The sequence below is a fragment of the Schistocerca cancellata genome, chromosome 5, assembly GCF_023864275.1.
Source record: "Schistocerca cancellata isolate TAMUIC-IGC-003103 chromosome 5, iqSchCanc2.1, whole genome shotgun sequence".
Classification (NCBI taxonomy): domain Eukaryota; kingdom Metazoa; phylum Arthropoda; class Insecta; order Orthoptera; family Acrididae; genus Schistocerca; species Schistocerca cancellata.
Genome location: NC_064630.1, coordinates 284,769,368 through 284,793,141, shown reverse-complemented (window position 1 = coordinate 284,793,141; position 23,774 = coordinate 284,769,368). Strand labels below are relative to the sequence as shown.

At 44.5% G+C, this 23,774-nt stretch overlaps 1 protein-coding gene across 3 annotated transcripts in view; it reads right to left on the bottom strand.

Moving 5' to 3' along the window:
• LOC126187919 (nephrin-like) overlaps nt 1-23,774 on the bottom strand; it is a 687,362-nt gene that overhangs the window by 251,304 nt on the left and 412,284 nt on the right. For all 3 annotated transcript variants that reach the window (XM_049929278.1, XM_049929279.1, XM_049929280.1), the window contains exon 3: nt 3,432-3,643. In XM_049929278.1, coding sequence (XP_049785235.1) covers nt 3,432-3,643 — 212 coding nt within the window. The remainder of the gene's footprint in view (nt 1-3,431; nt 3,644-23,774) is intronic.

Below are 23,774 nucleotides of genomic sequence, written 5' to 3'. Positions count from 1 at the left end.
GGGGCGTAGAGTATCATTGACGGACCGCTCTGCTATACGAGTGCCGCGGTTGACAACAAAAGGGGTCCTGCTGTGGAAAGAAATGGCACCCCAGACCATCACTCCTGGTTGTCGGACCGTATGGCGTACGACAGTCGAGTTGGTATCCCACCGCTTTCCAGGGCTTCTCTAGACACGACTTCGCTGGTCGTTGGGGCTCAGTTCAAAGCGGGACCGATCACTGAAGACAATTCTACTTCAGTTAATGAGATTCCAGGCCGAGGGGGAACAACGTGTTCTTTCAAATAACTTCAGGGAATTCAGCCAGGTAACACTTTCAACAGCAGCCGATACTTCGGCGTGAGAACACCCGCCATTTTCAAGGCAAACTGCAACGGACAGGCTTAGTACATGCAAATTTAAAACCTCGGTTCTCGGACTGATGTAGGCAAGATAACACGCACACTGAACACTAATGCCACCAAAGATGACCAAAGTCAGAGATATCGATGGAGTACGAACTCGCAGTTGAGGTAGCATTGACTCTGTCCTTCAGTTTTTGACAAGGGAGGGAGCCGGGTTCCAAACAGAATTTAAGCAAAAACCTCCATCCCTGTTAACGAAGTTGTTCGCTAATTTAATCTCAATTGCGTCCTTAATAACACTATCCCAATAGCTGGACGTGCATGCTAATATCTCGGTGTTATTATATAACATGGGGTGACCAGTATCCAAGTAATGTTCGCCAATAGCAGATCTACTTGGCAGCTGTAATCGTGTGTGCCTTTTATGCTCAGTACATCGGTCCTCCACGGTCCTGACAGTATGACCAATATATGCCATGCCGCAGCTACAAGGAATGCGATATACACCCCCCTTACACAGACCGAGATCAACGTTAACATAACTCAAAAGCACTCTAATTTTAAATGGAGTTCGGAAAACACATTTCAGAACGTATTTCCGTAAAATACGACCGATCTTGTTGGAAGTGTTTCCTGCGTAAAGCAAAAAGGCAGTAGATATAGGTGTCGACTCAGAATTATCATAAAAAAAAACGGAGGGCCAGAGTCAATGCTAACTCACATGCGAGTTCGTAGTCTATTGATATCTCTGACATTGGTCATTTTTGGTGACACTAGTGTTCAGTGTGTGTGATATCTTTCCTGCAAAAGTCCGAGAACCGACGTTTTAAATTTGCATGTACATCGTCTGTCCGTTGCAGTTTGCCTTGAAAATGGCGCGGTGTCCTCCCGCCGAAATATCGGCGGTCGCTGAAAGTGTTACCTGGCAGAATTCCCGGAAGTTATTTGAAAATTGTATACACCAGGAGAAAGTCATGTTTCAACGTGCTATTTACTTGCTCAATTTGTGAAGCCTCTTTCCTTTGAATAAGTCGTCCAATTTTTCCGAAATTTAATCATTTACTTGTCTCTACATGTACATCACATCTACTGACTTCCGTGCCATTGGGATAAGTCTTTAGGGGTGTGCCCTTCCTTTTGCCTTAGAGTGTATATATACAAGGTGTAACAGGTATGAATGGAAATTTTTTTATGAGTACCTTAATATGAACAAAGCCTCAGTGTGTTGGTTGTTTTTTTCTAGGCTTTCAGCAGTTTTCCCACAGACACGTCGTATGGTTTGCTACAGATGTTTTCCGCACGGTGGTAATAGCACCACTAAGCACCTCTTGCGTGGGTGGCAAGGGGAAACTTTGAAATCTTCAATGGGAACCACCGTTTTTTATTGCAGACCAGTACAGACTTACCGTTTTACATCTCCATGTGTTCATATTTCAACACCTGATTTACTGCCCAGGCGAATTTAACCATTAAAAGCTCCTGCCGTCTTTACTTAGAAGTTGTAACCGTCCAAAAAACTTAATACTCCGAATAGTAGTCTGGAAATGACGTAAATACTCATGTAAAATTGTTCAGTACGCGGTTACCAACTGCTATCCTAACTTAAGGTAAGAAGGTTTCCCCGGACTTGCTGAACAGAATGAACAGTCTAATGGGCACATAATATGATTTGAGAGTAAGTAGGACAAAGGCAGAAAAAGTGTGACTCGGTAGTAAAGGGCCAGACTACAAATTCAGAGGCGTCCAGATCGATCTCCCACGGATTCAAAGATTTTTTTCTGTCATTTACTAATTCTTTCACTTCTAGGAATCTTTCTTGATTTGAAACACGCTGTTTTGCTCCATGGATCGGAATCCCACTCAGATCGTAGGTCCTCCTATATCTGATTACATTACTTAGTTCAAAGGTCGGAGGAAAGCAACGGCACGCCACCTCCTAAAGGATCATGCCTAGTAAAGCACTTTGTTCAAAACCATATTCAGATTGATCACTGTTTTTGTTTTAATGAGAATTATTTGGAATGATATTAGCGCTGAACTTGGCATCAAAACTGGGGAGCACAATTGGACGATGTGAATGAATTCTATCTTGAAAAGAAAATAACACATGACGAATGAAGGTATGAGGACATAAAAAGCTGACTAAGACAAAGAGGGCATTCATAGCCAACAGAAGTCTACTAGCATTGGAAAGCGTCTTAATTTGAAGAAGAGATTTCTCACAACAATTCGTTGAAGTACATCATTGTATCGAAGCGTGTCATGAAATATGTGAAAACCGAAAAAGGAGGTAATCGACGGGAGTAAGATTGCGTGTAAGGTCCCGTCGACATCGAGGTCATTAGAGACGGAGCACGAGCTCAGGTTGTGTCAAGGATGTGGGAAGAAATCGGCCTTTCCCACTCACAGGAACCATCCCGGTATTTACCTGCAGCGATTTAGGGAAATCACGGGAAATCTAAATGTGGATGACCGGACGCGGGTGTGAACCTCCATCCTCTCGAATGCGCGTCCATTGTGCTACCTACTGCGTCATCTCGCTGAATGAGATAATGGACGCGTTTGAGATGTGATGCTATGGAAGAATGTTGTAAATTAGTGGGGAAGGGGGTGGGTGTTAAAGGTAGGTTCTCCAGAGAATCGGCGAGGAAAGGAATATGTGGAAAAAACTGGCAAGAAGAAGAGAAAGAATCATACGACCGACATGTGTTAAGACGTCAGAGATAGGCTCATGTTATGCTAGAGGAAGCTGTAGATGGTGAAATCTGTACGGGAACAGAGAGATCTGAATATCTCCAACAAATAATCCCCATATAACTGCTGCTCTGAGATGTAGTAGATGGCACAGAAGAGGGCGTCCTAGCAGGTCGCATGAAACCACCCAGAAGAATGATGACAAAAAGAAGTTTCTCCCTACCAGACTAAGGTCTTTGGACATTACCGATTGTCGTAATTTGTAACAGTGGCAACACGTTTACTGCGTTGAACATCGCCTCACTCTTTACGACAGAAGAAAATGTTTCTGCTGAGCGGATGCACGGCAGAGAGCGACTGGACTGAGTCGGAAGGCAGTGTGTGTGTACTCACTGATGATGTCGAGGTTGACCTTGGAGTTGCGGGTGGGGGACTTGCGGAAGTCGACGCGGCAGCGGTAGACCCCGGCGTCCGCGTCCCGCACGTTCTCCACGGCCAGCTTGGCGGGCGACTCGCGCGGCTGGAACTTTGCGCGGCCGCCCAGCGCCTGCGCGTCCGTCCAGTGCTTCCCCTGCTCCAGGCTCTTCTTCCCGCGCGCGTCGAAGCTGCCGGCAGAAGACCACAGCCGCGCTTTCTCTCATCTGCTGACTTAAATGTGTACTTTACCTCCAGAATTACAGCCATAATCCAGAAATTATGTTTCACTGTTTAAAAAATAAGACGTAGTTACATGATATAGTGTAATGGCAACACATATAGGTGACAAGAGTCATGATATACCTCCTAATAAGGTGTCGGATCTTCTTTCACCCGGCGTGACATGGACTTACCAAGTCGTTGGAAATAACCTGCAGAAATATTGAGCCATGTTGCTGCAAATACGTCTATAATTGTGGAACTGTTGCCTGTGCAGGATTTTGTGCTCGAACGAACCCCCCAATTATGTCCCAGAAATAATCAATGGGACTTATTTCGGGTGATCTGGATAGCCAAGTATTTCGCTCGAATTATCCAGAAACTTCTTCAAACCAATCAGAGAGACTGTGGCACGGTGACATGGCGCACTGTCACCCGTAAAAATTCCCTTTTTGTTTGGGAAATAGGTCTATATGTATGACCACTTCCAGTCAGTGATCGGTTCAGTTGGACCAAAGGACGCAGTCCATTCCATGTGTAAGATAGCAAGAAAAAAATTGCTCTGAGCACTATGGGACTTAACATCTGAGGTCATCCGTCCCCTAGAACTTAGAACTACTTAAACCTAACTAAGGACATCACACACATCCATGCCCAAGGCAGGATTCGAACCTGCGACCGTAGCGGTCGCGTGGTTCTAGACTGAAGCGCCTAGAACTGCTCGGCCACTCTGGCTGGCAGATGGCAAGAACTATGCCCCTTACATGAAGTCATTAAAGATCACCTAACTCACGTTGAGCGAACAGTAGGGCAGCAAAAATGACTGCCACGGCACAATGCATCTTGTAGAGGGTACAGTATGGACATATTCGAATAATTAATGTTGGGTGATGGTTTTAAAGTATTTCACGTGACATGAAAACTTTGTGGAAATGCGTCAATTTACTGGAGGCTAGTTTATCCCAGGGAAGTATTCAGAGTTGACCACAGCCGGGTGGCGGCAGGCGGCTGGGGAAGCGACAATAGGCAGCTTAGGGCGGCTCTAACTCTGAGAAAGCGGTAATGGGGCATGGCCTCCAGCTGCCCTAAAGATGAGTGACAGTGAGGGTGTGGTTTACCCCGTGCTGGTGTACCAGGAAGCAGACAGAGAATTTATATGCCTGTCGATAAATGTTCATCGTCCCCTTTTCAGTGAAACATGCACGAAAGCCGCGCAAAGCTATGGTTCAGCGGTCAACAGAGGCCGGAATATGTGTGTTCGTGACTATAGCAACTTCACCCTGAATTGACGGTCTGCAGAGTCTTAAGTAAGTCAGGTGAAGAGTGGCAGAATGAAATACGCCGGCCTCCGATGGGAACGTAGGACCAAGGAATTTCAAGTACTGTCCTGGGAGTCAGAATTTAGGAAAAATCGGTGTTTTATGCAGATGCTAACCTTGATGGGTGGCCTGGGAGGAGGTAAATAGCTGACGTTGAGAGGAAGGGATATTTTGTGGGAATTTGTTCACTTCCCAGAGCAGGCATTGGTCGGCGCTGGGAAGTGGCGCATAATTAACATGACTTGCGCTGCAATTGGTGCAAGTGATTTTGCTGGAGGGGAAACCGAGGCAAAGAGCGGACTGGCTGAAGTCTCTGTAGAGGTTGTCCATTCCCAGCTTGCCTAGAGTGCGGATGTAGCGTTCTTTACTCAGCTTGCCTGAGAGAGAGTGAGCATTTCGGCAGTTTATGACTTAGCAAATGGAACTATTGAGCTTGGAGATAGAAAGTTTTTGTTCAGCTATGTACTGAGCAAGATAGCTAGGAGTGAATAGACAAGCGCAGCCTTGCCGCACCACGAGGCTGGCCGACATCCGCACAGTGGCGTCGGCCCGCCACGCTGAATTCGGTGATATTGCGCCCACTCCAGCTTGAGTTAGGCTACTGATTAATTTGTTGGATCACGTTGGCGAAGTTTCCATGAGGGTTTCATGGGCCGTGTATTGTAGAATTCTTCTCGCACTTTGCATTACGCCTGGGTCAGTCGATAGGAATTAATTTTGATTTATCGCACTTGACTCCATGTAAATGCAATTTATTCCCATTGCCTGTTAGGAGAGTCATGTAATGTGATGATCGAAGGTCGTGAGTTAAAATAAATTTGCGCTAATCGACTGCATCTGTTTTCAATGTAATAGTTGACATCCTAAGTCACTTCCTTAATTAATTTTATGTTCAACATTTGCATCTTGTGTTCAATAGCTGAATATAACATCAATGTGCACCCATTTTAATTAAAAGGGATCAATTCTGAATCAGTTAATGTCAACACTGCCACCACAGTTCAATCAGGAGTCACAGGGCCTTATTACTTTCTTTGCTTTATCTGATATTGCGCCAGTTTTTCACTCTCCGTTGATCTGTTAGTCAATTAGTTGGGGTGAACACACGCCAAAACCAGATAAGTGACATGTGGGGTGTTAAACATGTAAAGACAGCCCACACCATTACTGAGCCATCACCAGCTTGCAAGCTGCTTTTTGACAGCTTAGATTCATGGGTTCGTGGGGTAGGAAACAACCCTACCACCAGCTCTTACCAACTGTAATTGGGACTCATCTGACCAGGCCACGGTCTTCTTGCCGTCTTGGGTCCAACCGACATGGTCGGAAGCCTAGGAGAGGCGCTGAAGGCGATGACGTGCTGTTAGCAAAGACTCTCGCGTCGCTGTTCATTTTCTATAGCCCATGCACGCCGAATTGAGCGGCACTGTCATAACGGATACGTTCGTCATACCTCCCACATTGATTTCTGTGTTTATCTGTTAGCATTCACAACTCGACCAAACGCCGCTCTCTCAGTCGTTATGTGAAGGCTGTCGGCCATTGCGTTGTCCGTAGTGAGAAGCAGTGCCTGAAATTTGGTATTCTCAGAACACTCTTGACTCTGTGGATCTCGTGATACTGAATTCCGTAATGATTTCCGAAATGAAGTGTCCCATGCGTCTAGCTGCGACTACCATTCCTCGTTCAAAATCTGTTAATTCCCATCATGCGGCCCTAATCACGTCATGGATCAGATGAGCTCAAAAGACAGCTTTTATATCTTGTGCACGCGATACTGCCGCCATATGTATATGTGCACATCACTGTCCCACGACTTTAGTCAACTCAGAGAATATACTGCCAAAACTGAGACATGTGCCATAGCGTGGGATACCTCTTTATTACTGTATCGCAGAAGTATGCTGCCTCAGACTGGAACTAGGGTGTGGCAAGCGTCTTTGGCGCTTTCTCTTTGTAAAAATGTAACGACTGCTGCTTGGTTTGCGGGTAAAGAGAGCAACCAATGTCTTATGGCTTGTGACAATCATATCGAGGAACTAACTCCGTCATTGTACGGCTGCAGAAATGTCAGTGCTGCTCGTAAATGATTCATTCTTCATTCGTAGTACAGGTGTTTCAGTACCCAACTGACAAATACTTTCTTACGACACCAGGTGCTTAGTATCAATTGCATAAAGCGAGGGTCTGGATATTGGTGGAAAATGCCTACTGAGATCCATAATCGTGGAGCGATGGTTCTTCATGATGCACTGTCATACCAGATCCACAAGGTCGTCCTGAAGGGACTATCACCTACGGCCCTTTTCAGTTTGGATCCTTTGGTGATCTTCAGAAAAATGCCTACACCGGTGCTGCAGCATGTGTTAGCTCAGGGCTTTCGGCCATTACAACTGACACAGCTGACGAGACATTTCTATTAGCGCTACAATTCGTACGTTAAGAAACTTTATCACTGACCTAAACTTGTAGCCGACAGGAAAAAGAATAAAAGCTGCCAATTTCAGCCATAGCTGCAGCACTGATTGTTACTTTATAGCTCTGTTGAGTTTACTTAAGACAAGTAGGGAGCTTAAAGCAATTTTATCAAAAATTCACTTTTTGAGGACCGTGGCTGTAATACAGTAAGGCTTATAACTAAAACGACAACTAGCTACAAGTATGGTTTAAAAATAATTATTTGAATCAAATTATGACCGGTTTCGGGTTTGTCTTCTGTAGGCGGTTGACGTTCGTAAGCATAAGAACACTTTCCCTGATCTCACTATGAATGAATAAACAGAGTCGCTCAACACCTCCTTCCTAAATAATTTCCGGGAAATCATTTCATTGCTTAAATCAATGCAATTTCCCCAACGTTTAAAATAGCCACAATAATTTAAAAGTAGTGTCATAAAAATATTTTTTCCCATCGTGTCTGAAAGCAGCATACATTGCTTATAACTTAGTTATCAAATCCACCTTTAAATGATACTCATAGTTTGATGCAGGTACTGCACACAGCGTTTGGTATTACTTACATATAACCTTTTTAAGTGTAATCCTAACTATTCATCATATTAGAATTTATTATAAATAAGTTAACTTATCGTTTAGCTTTTTAATTAATTCCATTGCATTAGCAAAGAATTAATTCCATTGCACTAGCTGAGACGTATTTTACTACGCCCACACACTCTCACAGCATCGGTAACCTAACATCTTTACCACTACAGAATCTTTGAAAATACTGTTTATGTTACTCATATGAAGATTGACCACGCTTTGTAAATGTTTATTGTGTGTGCTGCCATTAAAAAGAGAATCATTTGCTGTAAAGTATTTTATAATGCTTGGAACAGCACTTACATAGTGCACGCCCACAAATCTGTTGATTTTAAAATCCATAACAAAACACAGAGCGATTTCGTTGCGCAGAATCATACGGCATGCAAGTTTCCAACGTGCTTCTCGTTTCAAAATATTAAACCCTTTCTATGAATGCTTTGCCAGAGGTCAAAAAAGCTAAATATGTAGTAAAATTTACCAAATAGTGAACAAAAAACCATGTAAGCTTTCACGGCCGGCGTCTTCTTTAATTAAAATTTCCGGGCTGAATTGCCGTGGTCCATATATAAAACTGCTTCTCCTTCCTGACGTTTCGTTACCCACTGCGGGCAACATCTTTTGAGGTGAGGCGACTCACCTCAGAAGATGTTGCCCCCAGTAGGCAACGAAACGTCAGAACGGAGAAGCAGTTTTATATATGGACCACGGCAATTCAGCCCGGAAATTTTAATTAATGAGTGAACAAAACACTTTCTGTCTATTCTAGTGCACCAAATCAAAACGAACACAAAACGAGGCCACAGCAAAGCTTAATTTCTAGACAACCATCGTAAAATGTCATTTGCAATCGAACGAAACACGTAACTAAGATAAAGAGAGATAAATGTCGCATGCTGTAGTTAACTCAAAAATTGTATCCGCATGTAAGCCAAGGATATGAAGCGGGAGATGGGGGTGCCGCCGATGGGCTGGTGGCAGGCAAAATAGTTGGCCGCTCTGCCGTGACTACCAACGGTCCAAAAGGCCCTGTGCACCTACAAACACAAAGAGTCCACCAAAAACTGAGTCAACGAACCACAACGCTGCATTCAAATCGTGTATCGCCTGTTTATGGAAAAGTGTTTCCTAAATTCAGGACAAATAGGCGAAGAAAGTCGGTGTCTCATCAGATCATCTGGGAACGTTAACCGATTTTTATATACCACACAGAACTTGCATTAAAAGCAAAAGTGACGTGAGGGGAGGCAACGGTCCATTATTGCTTGACATAAACATTCGATGTTCGAGCTGGCCACATGATACTTGCCCCTTAGGATTCGCAGCCGGCGGAAGCAGAAGACGCTCGGCCGGCAGACGCAGGATAGGTGTTGCATTATACAAAATTATTACGACATTGTGTACGATTTACTTTCTTTGCCAGTTAGGAAACAATTCATGGTCTAGACGTTTTAGGGTAGATAAGGATAGGAATAATGTCTCTACAAAGTTAACTGTGGATATTTATTTTCAATTGTTTGTGGTAACTTTAATAAAGGCAATGTTGAAACTTTTCTGGCATTAAAAGTGTGTGACGGACCGGTACTCAAAACTGAGACGTTTGCTCTTCGCAGGCAACTGCTCTACCGACAGATATGTCCAGGGACGACCCAAGACTCACGCCTCATTGCTATACTTCTGCCAGTACCGATATCTCATCTCCTACGTTGATTTTGTTTTACGTGCTCTATTCGGTGTGGCGGATGTGTCCCCTGTACGACACGTCACAAAGGAGGAGGTACTGATGAGGTACGACACTATTTTTAAATCGTCTGTGATTGCTAAAATGCTTAAAATGATTCCTTATCCGACACAATCACATTAATATTTACAGACGACCTGTTTCGACCATATCATTTTAACATAGTGCCATTTTCAAATCCAGATGCCGTATAGGAGGACTGCTCAAAACGGTCGAAACTGGTTACCTGCAAAGTTGTGTCGGCAAATAAGGAAAGAATTTAAGGAGATGTGGGGGTCAGCTGTATTTGAACAGTACAAAGTAAATTATAGTTAACTGGGTTTCACTGGTAGCGTACTCCACATGTGTTAGCACAACACGACCGAACTACTGATACCATAGCATACTTTTCAGTTGACCTAAACTATAATAAAAAGCCACGGGAAAGGTCGCCCCATTTGAAGATGTGCTGTACATGACGTCCAAATGTTGTGGCTGGATGCGGCGAATGACGTGAATGTTGATACGATATCTGGGCAACCTGCCACAGACAGGTAGCTACAGTTATTACCATGGCAGTACGCCGGCAGACAACCGACATTGAACGTGGGATGATAATCGGTACACGATGAGTGGGTCATAGTATACTGTAGATTACATAAGACTTCGGGTGCCCGTGGTCAACAGTGCATACGATTCATTTTCATTTTCACAGAGACGGTGTTGGAACACGTGTAATCAGCCACAAAGTCGACCAAAAGCGTCTGACGAACGGAAATTAGTTACCTCCGCAGTGCAGTATGCACAAAGATCGACAGCCCTCTGTAAATCGTAATTGCCTCCAGTTGAAATGTGGGCGTCAGAAACTCTTTTATACCATGAATGCACGGAAAAAAATGCGCCGCATTAGCTTCCGCAGATGGTAACCAAAATCACATCAAGTGCCTTCTCATTACTTTCGTCCAGTCAGTGAAAATTATTAAACTTACACTACCCAACAAATAAATTAAGCAGCTAGAAGAGAAGTACATACCCTTGGCGGCTATGAAAATAATTAGAGTAGCCATTCTTTGTGACAGGTAGAACGGCCACCAGCGTATGTTAGTGTTGTTCGTGTTTTGTGTTGTTACCAGGCACGTTAGAGAGGCTGAACAGGGTCAGGTGTTGACTGATTCGTGAGAGGCAGCACTTTCAGCACCTTAGGGACTTTCAATGGGGTGTCATTGTGGTCTCCATGTGGGCCGCTGGTCCAGTCGAGCATTGCGTACCCTTACAGGCGAAAAGTAGGAACAGTGTGCCCAGGAACGATGTCGAACATTATCGTTTTGGTTGTCCAAGTGTCATGATGCGTGGGACCTATTAATGTTGCATGCCGCACTGATCTCTTTGAACATGGCATACCCAATGACCAACGTTATTGCGACACTGTACTCGTTGCCATTGTGTGTCTTTTGAGGGTTGCGCTAGGCCTGACTTCATTTTTAAGGATGAAAATGCGCGACCGCACCGAACACTGCTGGCGGAGCAGCTCTTGGAACGAGAGGGTATTCGACGAATGGACCCCGTCTCCTGACTTAAGGCCCATCGCACACATATGAAATGCGTTGGGAAGGCGTTCTGAACCATGTCGACACGCACAAACGACCCTCCAACAGTTTTCAAACGCACTGGTTAAGGAACTGAACGCCCTGACGAAAAAATTTCTTACCAGACCTGTGGACAGCATGGCAACATGTTTCAGAGCATGCTTTGCCATCCGAGATGTCACAGACTGTATTAATAATCATGTCCCGCGTTTTGTCATGCCAAGGGGACGATAAAAATCGCGGTGACTTCAGTGTAATTATTGTCTTTAAATAAAAGTGTCATTGCTGCTGGTCTCATTGCGTATTTCTTTCCGTTCCTTTCTGTACCATTCTGTACTAGCTGTTCGCATGTGTGTTTCATGTTTCATGGAGCTATGTTAAGTAGCTGTGACACATCATGCGAAATTTATTTTCGTTCTTAAGTTTTGAACGACAGTGTATATAGTAGGGTTTGGAAAGTACGATGGTATTTCAGTAAATAATGCACCACATTACTTTTTCTGAAAACAGGTTTGTTTTATTCAGGATTCCAATACTTAATATTATTTCTCATTGTTATGGTGACAAAACCCTATTTTTCAACAAAACCTCCGTTTAATACGATAGCCTTACTACACCTTACTGGAAGGTTAACATGCTGCTTCCCGTGGAGAGCATCCTTCACTGGACCAAACCGATGGAAGTCGAATGGTGCGAGATGAGGAAGAACACATCTTTGTGCGGCCAGCCGGTCCGCGGGTGATCGAAATGGTTTGCACGACCTTGTTGCGATGATGACAGATGCCCTCGCCAAACGACCCACCGTGCTTTTGTTCACTGCACGGTCTCCGTAACCTTCTGCAAGCGTCTGCGAAAATCAGCGATGGTCTGGTTTTCTGCGAAAAGAAACTCAATGACAGCTCTCTGCTTGGAACGCACATCTGCTACAGACACCATTTTTGAAAGCTATGTACAGCGTCGTCATCTATCGGAACTTAATGAACCTATAAGAGCCGAAGCGCAATGTCCCACAAAAAAATTCCGAATTTTTGCAACCGAAATTAGGCGAAAAAAAATATGTAATGCTTTACTTACTGAACGTCCCTCGTACTTGACAATAGTCTATATTGGACTTAAATGAGTGAAAATGCAGGCTATCGAACAGATTTCCTTATTTGAGGAAAAAATTAAATAATATGACTTTTTCGTGGCTTATAAATGTCATGAAATTTAAGTTTTAGAATAAATACAGTGCTGCTACGTTAAAGTGAAATAAAAAACAAAATGAGGTGGACTCTTACTAAGTTATGAGAGCTAGGACGATCAGTATTGCTGGCGTGGAGCTTTTAACGAGTTCTTCTAATATTTCTAGTATATATCTGCCATTTTCCAGCATTTATACCGAGCATACTGCAGAGGACGTGGGCTATACATCTGATGACACTGCAGCAGTACTGTTATTTGCGAGACTCTCCTGGAAGATGAATTCCGTGGGGCGAAATGATGGCTACGCAGCAGGATGGCTGCCGACAGGGTGAAGAAAAATTCACAGCAGGGGCCGTAATTGCACCAGAAGGAACGGGAGGAATAATTCCGGGGGGGGGGGGGGGGGTCTCTGTGGTGATAGCAAAGGGGAAAGGTCCCCAAGGGGACGTGCGAGCACATCGAATGAGTCACAGACTCTAATGACCCGCTTCAAGGGCTCCAGCGCGCTTTCCCGGGTTGATGAATACTTTAACATCCCATCATTAAACTGACTGTCTTATACCACACCGCTGCCCATTTATTTGAGATGTCAGCTTCAGGAATAACGATTGCACTGAAGGATTTAGCAATTAAACGTATAATTCAAGATTAAGATGCGCAGTGAAACTACAATCATTTCCCAAATTCTCCGAGAGCACTTTTTGTCCCTGTGATTTCAGTTCGAATAACTGAAATTTAGGAATTCTCTCATAGAACCGTAACAGTTCCTGTACTGTGAGAGCTAATGCATTAATTATTTCCTTATAGTCATAAGAACATATAAATAGACAATCTGGCTAAGGAGTGCGTATTTAATGCTGAGAGGGAAGTGTTCGAAACGATGTATCATTTTGTTGGTGTGTCTCCCTAGGATCTGACGATCCGACATTTCTCAGAGGCTCAAGGCCAAGGCTGTCAGCCCCAAACCTGGTATCTCATATGAGCAATAAAACCAAATTATCCCTTATTGTGAGATATTGTTGGAACTAATTTGAGGGTCTTATACTTGTAAAATATTCATTATCCTATGCCGCTACGAAGTTTGAAGATTCCCACCCGGCCAAGACATCTGAAATTGTGCTACTCGAATTTTAATTTGTTTATGTAGAAAGTGGTTGTCCGTCCCTACGCAAGTGCTCTGTCGGCTCACATTAACTACTCAAATTTTATCTGCACGACACAAGAACTCCGTAACTGTATAAGCTTGCCCTTATCGTCAATGCACGAATCCCACAACAAGGAGCAGACGCTATTTCACTCGACTGTTCTCCGAAACCAGTCGGTAAACCGTATTGTATAAGGAAAACAGTTCTAACCTAATGGTAAATTTCTAACAAATGTTTATTACAAAATTTATGTAAATGTAAATTATTGTCTTATGTGTCATAACTGATAACGAAAAATACAAAATTGCTAACCATTTCGTTTCCAGTTGACAAACTGACTGGGGGCTTCTGCCTCGGTTTCTTCTGCCAACATTTCGGCAGCACGGGTGGCTGGCATTGTCAAAGCTTCAACAGCATCGTTGGTGGCGGACAGGAGTCGACCTCGCGGCCTCAGATTATAAGTACTTGGTACACCAACGTCCAAGGGCTTATATGTAATCTACGGCTGCGAGCGCGACCACATTTCACCACCAACAACAGAGGGTGAAGCTTTGACTGTGCGAGCTACTCGTGCTGTCGAAACGTCAGAAAAATCATCAAACAAGCTTCGGTCGGAGTAATCGAGTCAGAAGCCCACAGACCGTATGACAATGTCTATATTTAAGCTTAATGCGAAACACACTTCAGAGAGTATATTCTGTCCATTTTTCCACCGTATAATTTTGTTCTGGCTTAATACTCCTATATCGTTAGTTTTCTTTTTATTTTGGGTTTGTGGTAGTGAACGAAAGCCGACGTTATTTATCAGATTGTAATAGTTAGATCGTACTATTCTCGAGTAACTTGTAAAATTGTAAATTTTGAAATGATTCAGTGCAAAAGTCACTTCCTATTTAAATTTTGTTTCGATAAGGAGGAATCTCTGGCCCCTTGTACTGCACATTATTCTGTATTTTCATGTTCGTTATCCCACATGTCTAACATAACTTCTCAGTAACTTTCATTTTTGGCACTAGATTCAACACTTCTGTTTTCATCTATGTCTCCAACTGCATAAGGTGACATTGCCGGACACACCTGTTTGCCGGAAATCGCACTCCTTTATCTAAAAAGGGAAGTTGAGGAGTCGAGTAGGGGGATTAGTGGGCCCTTTCTCGGGCTTCTCTGTGTTGTCGAGACTTGCTCTGCACGCCTGGGCGATAATCCTTGCCAGTTTTCCACAATTGCAATTACTGAGAATTAATTTCCTAAGCCATCTTCATGCTGCACCTTTTTGCGCTGTACGTGTTTATAGTCGTCGTTCACTTGGTTCAGCTATCACATTCCAAGCAGCTGTCCCAGTTCCCACATTGGTCCGCAGGTTTGTCTATTCGACAGTAAACATGATTAGAACACGTCACACAGAGCGGGCCTAGTGCAAATTACCTTACTACAATTAAATATGACGTTTGTAAGACACTGATGGTCCGTTTCTACGCGCAAAATGTTTTGCGCTCCACGATATTACGAGGTGCATTCAAGTTCTAAGGCCTCCGATTTTTTTTCTAATTAACTACTCACCCGAAATCGATGAAACTGGCGTTACTTCTTGACGTAATCGCCCTGCAGACGTACACATTTTTCACAACGCTTACGCCATGATTCCATGGCAGCGGCGAAGGCTTCTTTAGGAGTCTGTTTTGACTACTGGAAATAGCAGCACGGCTGGTGGATGTGCGGCCACGGAGAGTGTCTTTCATTGTTGGAAAAAGCCAAATGTCACTAGGAGCCAGGTCAGGTGAGTAGGGAGCATGAGGGATCACTTCAAAGTTGTTATCACGAAGAAACTGTTGCGTAACGTTAGCTCGATGTGCGGGTGCGTTGTCTTGGTGAAACAGCACACGCGCGGCCCTTCCCGGACGTTTTTGTTGCAGTGCAGGAAGGAATTTGTTCTTCAAAACATTTTCGTACGATGCACCTGTTACCGTAGTGCCCTTTGGAACGCAATGGGTAAGTATTACGCCCTCGCTGTCCCAGAACATGGACACCATCATTTTTTCAGCACTGGCGGTTACCCGAAATTTTTTGGTGGCGGTGAATCTGTGTGCTTCCATTGAGCTGACTGGTGCTTTGTTTCTGGATTGAAAAATGGCATCCACGTCTCATCCATTGTCACAACAAACGAAAAGAAAGTCCCATTCATGCTGTCGTTGCGCGTCAACATTGCTTGGCAACATGCCACACCGGCAGCCGTGTGGTCGTCCGTCAGCATTCGTGGCACCCACCTGGATGACACTTTTCGCATTTTCAGATCGTCAAGCAGGATTGTGTGCACAGAACCCACAGAAATGCCAACTCTGGAGGCGATCTGTTCAACAGTCTTTCGGCGATCCCCCAAAACAATTCTCTCCACTTGCTCGATCATGTCGTCAGACCGGCTTGTGCGAGCCCAGGGTTGTTTCGGTTTGTTGTCACACGATATTCTGCCTTCATTAAACTGTCGCACCCACGAACGCACTTTCGACACATCCATTACTCCATCACCACATGTCTCCTTCAAATGTCGATGAATTTCAATTGGTTTCACACCACGCAACTTCAGAAAACGAATGATTGCACGCTGTTCAAGTAAGGAAAACGTCGCCATTTTAAGTATTTAAAACAGTTCTCATTCTCGCCGCTGGAGGTAAAATTCCATCTGCCATACAGTGCTGCCATCTCTGGGACGTATTGACAATGAACGCGGCCTCATTTTAAAACAATGCGCATGTTTCTATCTCTTTCCAGTCTGGAGAAAAAAAATCGGAGGCCTTAGAACTTGAATGCACCTCGTACTTTTCCAAATATTATTATAATTGTGTGTGCTTTCACACTATTGTAAATTCTTTGTGTTTAGTTACATGACTCTCTTCTAACTACTGTATAAGCAAACAGGAATTACGTTATTACTCTACTCTAACACTACACGAGGTCGAACTCTTCAGCCCTATAGCCTAAGTCCATGTGAGCAATTCAAGGTCGCAGTGAATGTATAGTTTTTATGCGAATATAAATTTTCAGCACGTACCTATTTCATAAAGTTAAAATATTGTGTTACATTAGGGTTTGACAGCACGGGAGGGGAAGCATTTCAGTTTCACAACGTTGGTGAGTATTTACTCGAGAAACTCTTAGAACTGATTCAAAAGCTGTGTGGTTTTTCAAGGTGGCACAATAGTTAGCACACTGGACGCATATTAAGGAGGGCGAAGGTTCAAATCCGCGTCCAGCCATCAAGATTTAGGTTTTCCGTGATTTCCCTAACTCGCTCCAAGCAAATGCTGGGATGATTCCGTAGGCAGGGCACGGCCTATTTCCTTCATGTCCTTAAAACAATCCGAGCTTATGCTCCATTTCTAATGAGCTCGACATGGACCGGACGATAGATCAAAATCTTCCTTTTCTTTAAGCCTTTGAAGTTTTCGCTGCTCTTATCCCACGGCAATTGCATGGTCTCTTTTAAATGTGTCAAATTATGTTCTGCCTAGATAATTTCATATACTTATCAGAAAATTTGTGAAATATATGAGTTTCTCTGCAACAGCCATTGCACAGTTAAGTTCTTCAAATGATCGGTCCGCATTTGTAACTAGTCAGTATCGGACTCATATATGCAGACTGACGCGAAGAATGAGAAATTGTACCAAGGCCCAGATTTAAAACCGGGTCTCGTGCTCACCAGGCAGAAGCGCTAACCACTCCACCACCCTGGCACAGTGACTTTACACAGCTGTACGGACTATCCCAGCACGCTTCTCTCCTCAATCCGAATACCCAATGACGCCCCGCCCGGTTTCGAATCCCAGCCTTGGTATAAATTTTCATTCGTTGCTTCTGTGTGCATACATACACAGATGTTTTAGACTTGAAAAGGTCTTCTGAACCATATACACTCCTGGAAATAGAAATAAGAACACCGTGAATTCATTGTCCCAGGAAGGTGAAACTTTATTGACACATTCCTGGGGTCAGATACATCACATGATCACACTGACAGAACCACAGGCACATAGACATAGGCAACAGAGCATGCACAATGTCGGCACTAGTACAGTGTATATCCACCTTTCGCAGCAATGCAGGCTGCTATTCTCCCATGGAGACGATCGTAGAGATGCTGGATGTAGTCCTGTGGAACGGCTTGCCATGCCATTTCCACCTGGCGCCTCAGTTGGACCAGCGTTCGTGCTGGACGTGCAGACCGCGTGAGACGACGCTTCATCCAGTCCCAAACATGCTCAGTGGGGGACAGATCCGGAGATCTTGCTGGCCAGGGTAGTTGACTTACACCTTCTAGAGCACGTTGGGTGGCATGGGATACATGCGGACGTGCATTGTCCTGTTGGAACAGCAAGTTCCCTTGCCGGTCTAGGAATGGTAGAACGATGGGTTCGATGACGGTTTGGATGTACCGTGCACTATTCAGTGTCCTCTCGACGATCACCAGTGGTGTACGGCCAGTGTAGGAGATCGCTCCCCACACCATGATGCCGGGTGTTGGCCCTGTGTGCCTCGGTCGTATGCAGTCCTGATTGTGGCGCTCACCTGCACGGCGCCAAACACGCATACGACCATCATTGGCACCAAGGCAGAAGCGACTCTCATCGCTGAAGACGACACGTCTCCATTCGTCCCTCCATTCACGCCTGTCGCGACACCACTGGAGGCGGGCTGCACGATGTTGGGGCGTGAGCGGAAGACGGCCTAACGGTGTGCGGGACCGTAGCCCAGCTTCATGGAGACGGTTGCGAATGGTCCTCGCCGATACCCCAGGAGCAACAGTGTCCCTAATTTGCTGGGAAGTGGCGGTGCGGTCCCCTACGGCACTGCGTAGGATCCTACGGTCTTGGCGTGCATCCGTGCGTCGCTGCGGTCCGGTCCCAGGTCGACGGGCACGTGCACCTTCCGCCGACCACTGGCGACAACATCGATGAACTGTGGAGACCTCATGCCCCACGTGTTGAGCAATTCGGCGGTACGTCCACCCGGCCTCCCGCATGCACACTATACGCCCTCGCTCAAAGTCCGTCAACTGCACATACGGTTCACGTGCACGCTGTCGCGGCATGCTACCAGTGTTAAAGACTGCGATGGAGCTCCGTATGCCACGGCAAACTGGCTGACACTGACGGCGGCGGTGCACAAATGCTGCGCAGCTAGCGCCATTCGACGGCCAACACCGCGGTTCCTGGTGTGTCCGCTGTGCCGTGCGTATGATCATTGCTTGTACAGCCCTCTTGCAGTGTCCGGAGCAAGTATGGTGGGTCTGACACACCGGTGTCAATGTGTTCTTTTTTCCATTTCCAGGAGTGTAGTTTCATTTGATGAAAGCACATATGTGTGCGTTTCAGGTATGATCTCTCGCTATTGCAATAAGGTTTGAGAGCCTCTGCAATGCTGGTCGGGAAATACGAAGTGGGCTGAGGTGTCAGTGGATATTTGGATTGAGGAGGCAGGCACACTACGGCAGGCAGTGCAAGTGTGTAAAACCACTGTACCAGGGTGACGTAGTATTTAGCCCATCTGTCTTGTGAACCTGGGCTACAATCCCGGTCTTAGTATCAATTGTCATTCATCGCTTCAGTGTGCATACATGAATCGCAGATGTTTGAGACTTGAAAAGGCCCTGGAACCATATAGTTACATTTGAATACTAGATCTGGCAATCTGCCTTGAGGTCCTCTCTTTGTACGTTATCTACAAACAAATTCCGGTGATCATCAGCAGTGTTCTTTAGAAAAAGAAATTTCTTCACGGTCCAGAAATTTTGTCCTCATGTAAGAGGAAACAGTCTTCTGCCAGTACCTCGTCTCCTACTTTCCAAACTTTACAGAAGCTCTCCTGCGAACCTTGCAGAACTAGCACTCCTGAAAGAAAGGAAGTGAGGACGGGGTGTGAGTCGTGCTTGGGTAGCTCAGTTGTCAGAGAGCCGGTTGGCCTCTGTAATAAAAAAAAACTGAGTGGAAGGATCAACCACCGAACTTGAACAGGATGTCCTGCGACGTCCGCAACGACCAAACACAACGATCAATAACGAGAAAAAAAAAGAAAGTTGATAGAGCACTTGCCCGCGAAAGACAAAGGTCCCGAGTTCGAGTCTCGGTCCGGCACACAGTTTTAATCTGCCAGGAAGTTTCGTATCAGCGCATACTCCGCTGCAGAGTGAAAATCTCATTCTAGTCACGTTGTTCCTTAAAATCCGTAGCTGAAAAATATATTATCCGGAATCTGCACCCATATTATCGGCTGACCTGATTTTTTGGTCGTTACTCTCGATGCTGTGCAAATGGTAAGAACTAGAAGACATTGTCTCTGAACGTAAGCGAAGACAAAAGTTCACTGGCATTGTTAAACTGTAGAAACGAATGTAATAATTTGTCATCCAGCCGAGATCGAAGTGGACGGAAGAACTGGAGTAAAATGGTTGAAAGGATCTAACAGGAACTTCGATAAGGGCTCCTCGTTCGTCCGTTTCTATGTTCGATAGTCTCGCTACTGGAAGATACGTGACGCGGCACGCTGTGTGCAAATCCGGATTAACGCGCCCTCCCTGGAGGAATGAGGCCGGGAGCAGGGAAGGGTGTCGCGGAATGATGAACTGGCTGGGGCGGCTCACAATGGCTGGCGCCAGGCGGCTGGCGACGGATCAAGGCAGGCGAGGCTCCATGGCTCCCCAAGCGTGTAATGACCTGTTGTTCATTCACACCGGCGCTCGCCGTCCTGCTACATCGTCTCGAAAATATAATTCTTTTGTTCCACGCAGGCGGCAACCCTTACGGTACAACAGATGTTCTCTCTTTGAGCCACTGACCGTGAAATTATTGCGCTTCCTAACGGCAATGTCAATTTACGACCCTATCTTCGAAAGATTGTTGGGCGAAACATTGGTCACCTGGGGCGTCGAAGCTAATTGTAACTGCAGGTTCCCTTCCGTGGCCTCGATCGAGAGGGGCAGGTAGCAGTTGCCTGTGGAGTGCTGGTTACTCTCGACTATAAGCAGGATGAAAGAACAGCCAAATAGAGTTACAAGTGTATGCCTCTAACAGCAAAAAGTCAATATGAATTAGGTCAACGTCATTCACGTGAAACAAAAATCATTCTGGGTAACAGACACATTTGTGTGTTGCTATATTATCCATTTCGGATATTTTAGAACCGTGACTTTAAGTTATACAAAACTGCAAAATGTAACTTTTTTTAATAATTATGTTTTATTCCATGAACCGGTTTCCGAACCTTTTCAGCTTTATCTTCAGATGGTTTCAGGAAGTTACATCATTACAGCTAGCATAATGGTGGGTGCTGGTTCTATGACAAAAAGATGTAACACGCTTTAATGTACCGCCATGACTATTGCTTATCTGTCGATATGGAAGTAAATTTAGTTTTTTACCTACTGCGAAAGTTATAGGCGGCTTTTTTCGGTTAGTGTCCATCTGTCTGCCTCCATTTTGATGTCCAGTTGTTATATCACTACACAGACTTCCACACAATCTATATTACTTTACACTCTGACACCGAGACTTTTCCAGCATTCAGTATGCGCTTTACAACTGTTGCTTGTAACAATGATGTTGACAAAAAGAAATGGCATAGGCCTACTTTGCACAGAGATGTAATTTGTTCTTTTTTACATGTATTATAGTCGATATAAGGACAAATATTTTCATCATACTGGCGATAACACGAGAGCACAAAATAAAATAAATAAATTACTTCAAGAACAAACTTCAGGTAATCTAATATATTATTTCTGTTCGTATATTAACGTCTAATGCAGGCTGTTTATAGGAAATATTTTAATCATGATTGGCATTAACATGCATACCCAAGAATCAATGATACAGAGTTATTGTACTTGCAATGTGATTTAGCTGTCTGTTTGACTAGGACCTTTATATTTAATTTTTTTTTAATTAATGACAAACCTTCAGATGAGCTGTTGACTTATTTACGTTGTTACGTTAGCCGGCCGAAGTGGCCGTGCGGTTCTAGGGCTGCAGTCTGGAACCGCGAGACCGCTAAGGTCGCAGGTTCGAATACTGCCTCGGGCATGGATGTGTGTGATGTCCTTAGGTTAGTTAGGTTTAACTAGTTCTAAGTTCTAGGGGACTATTGACCTCAGCACTATGGGGTCTCATAGTGCTCAGAGCCTTTTGAACCGTTTTTTGTTGTTACGTTAACATGATCTGGGATATTAGCAAGAGGGGATTCTGTTTATTTTAGCTAAAGATATATGTATAATATACTGTACGAGCACACTATCTCTACCCAAGATACGATAGGCTCTAAGAATTTTTGACTGATACGCGTCAATACTTGACGAGGAGTGTTTAACAGAACTAAGTTACATCCACTCTACACAATTATGTGCAATAGGATATACCAATAAACCCTTGAAAACTCCGTTTTGTAAAAACACCTTTAAAGGTCTGACTACTTTACAGATGAGTTAATCTTTAAATATTTGGCGTTAAGCGTTTAACCGAAGAAAGTTCAGAAAATATTTGAAATTATGTTTACAGTTTGTTGGAAGTCGCTAGGCTCTTATTATGAAACGCTGGTTGAATATACTCTAGATAACTTGGGCACCATTTTAAACGAAAGCAACTTTTTCACGCAACTCGATGTTTGCGACGACATGTGTCCTGAAATATGTGTCGTACAATGATATAATTTTGCAGATACAGTCAGTGGTGTGTCTAGATACTGTGTACAAACTGTGTTTGGCGTGTCTATTGCTGAAGTTATACTGCATGAACAACAAAACAGATACACTTTTTTCCCTTCATCATTTTGAACGGAGTGTCAGCGAGAACAAGTTTCGTAAAGACTTGAATTTATGTGTAAAGTTGGTTGCAAGTTGCTAAGTGCTTTCACTCTCAAATACAGGATGAATAAATTCCAGTTATTTTCGCACTGTCAGCTACGCTACATCACGACAGACATAGAATTTCTGTCATGCTTGTCTTGTTGTGTTAAAGTTTTAACGTAAGAATATACCTCTTAATGAGAAGATTACGACAGCAGTTAATTTTTATTTTTAAATTCGGTAGAATATTACGCGAAATATAGGTATTCTAATTTCCCTTGCCTCTGGAAGCCCGTAGATGGACGCCCTTCAACTGATAATGGATACCACTTTCCGACTGCTGGATTCTGATATAGTCACTTAGTATAAGGAGCAGTCAGATGAAACGAGGCAGACCATATAAAGAGCAGGTCGCTGACGTTGGTAAGTTAGGTAGGTGTGGGTTGTACGAGTGCCCTCTATTGGGAATCAGTAAGGAACACAGCGAACGTTCACCGCTGTGCTATACGTCGTTAGCCACGCGAGGTAGCCGCGCGGTCTGCCGCGCCTTTCACGGTTCGCACGGCTCCTCCCGTCGAAGGTTGGAGTCCTTCTTCAGGCATTGGTGTGTGTGTGTTGTCCTCAGCGTAAGTTAGTTTAAGTTACGTTAGTTGATGTGTAAGCGTGGAACCGATGCCATCAGCAATTTGGTCCCATTGAACCTTACCACAAATTTCCAAAATTACTTTGTTAGACGTACTCGACCTCACAGTTTAGCCTGGGAAAGAGAAACACCGAGTCTAGTGCGGTTTTTTATTGTGAAAGGAATGTCAGCAAGTGATATTCATGCCTGAATGTCTGCTGTCGATGGCGAACACAGTGCGTCGAGCGCGTGTGAGTTTCCGTGGAATAAACGATTTCGAGAAGGCCGGGTGTCTTCGGAAGACAGCAGTCGGTCAAAACAGGCTCATCAGGTTATCACTCCTTCTGCCGTTCCTGTGGTGGATGCTGAGCGACGATGGACGGTGAAAGATATTCGGCTCATGTTACACATCAGCCACGGGACTACTCACGCCATCAGGACGGAGCATCTGAAGCTCCAGAAGATCTGTGCGTAGTGGAATCCCCAAACCTCACCAAAAGGCAGAAGGTGACTAGGATGTCGGCAACACTGCAGCACCTGGAACGGTATCATGACGAAGAATATCGCTTACTATCCCGGACTGTCGCGTGACATACAACAGGGCATCATCATTTTGAGCTGGAGAGCAAGTGTCAGAGCCACCAATGC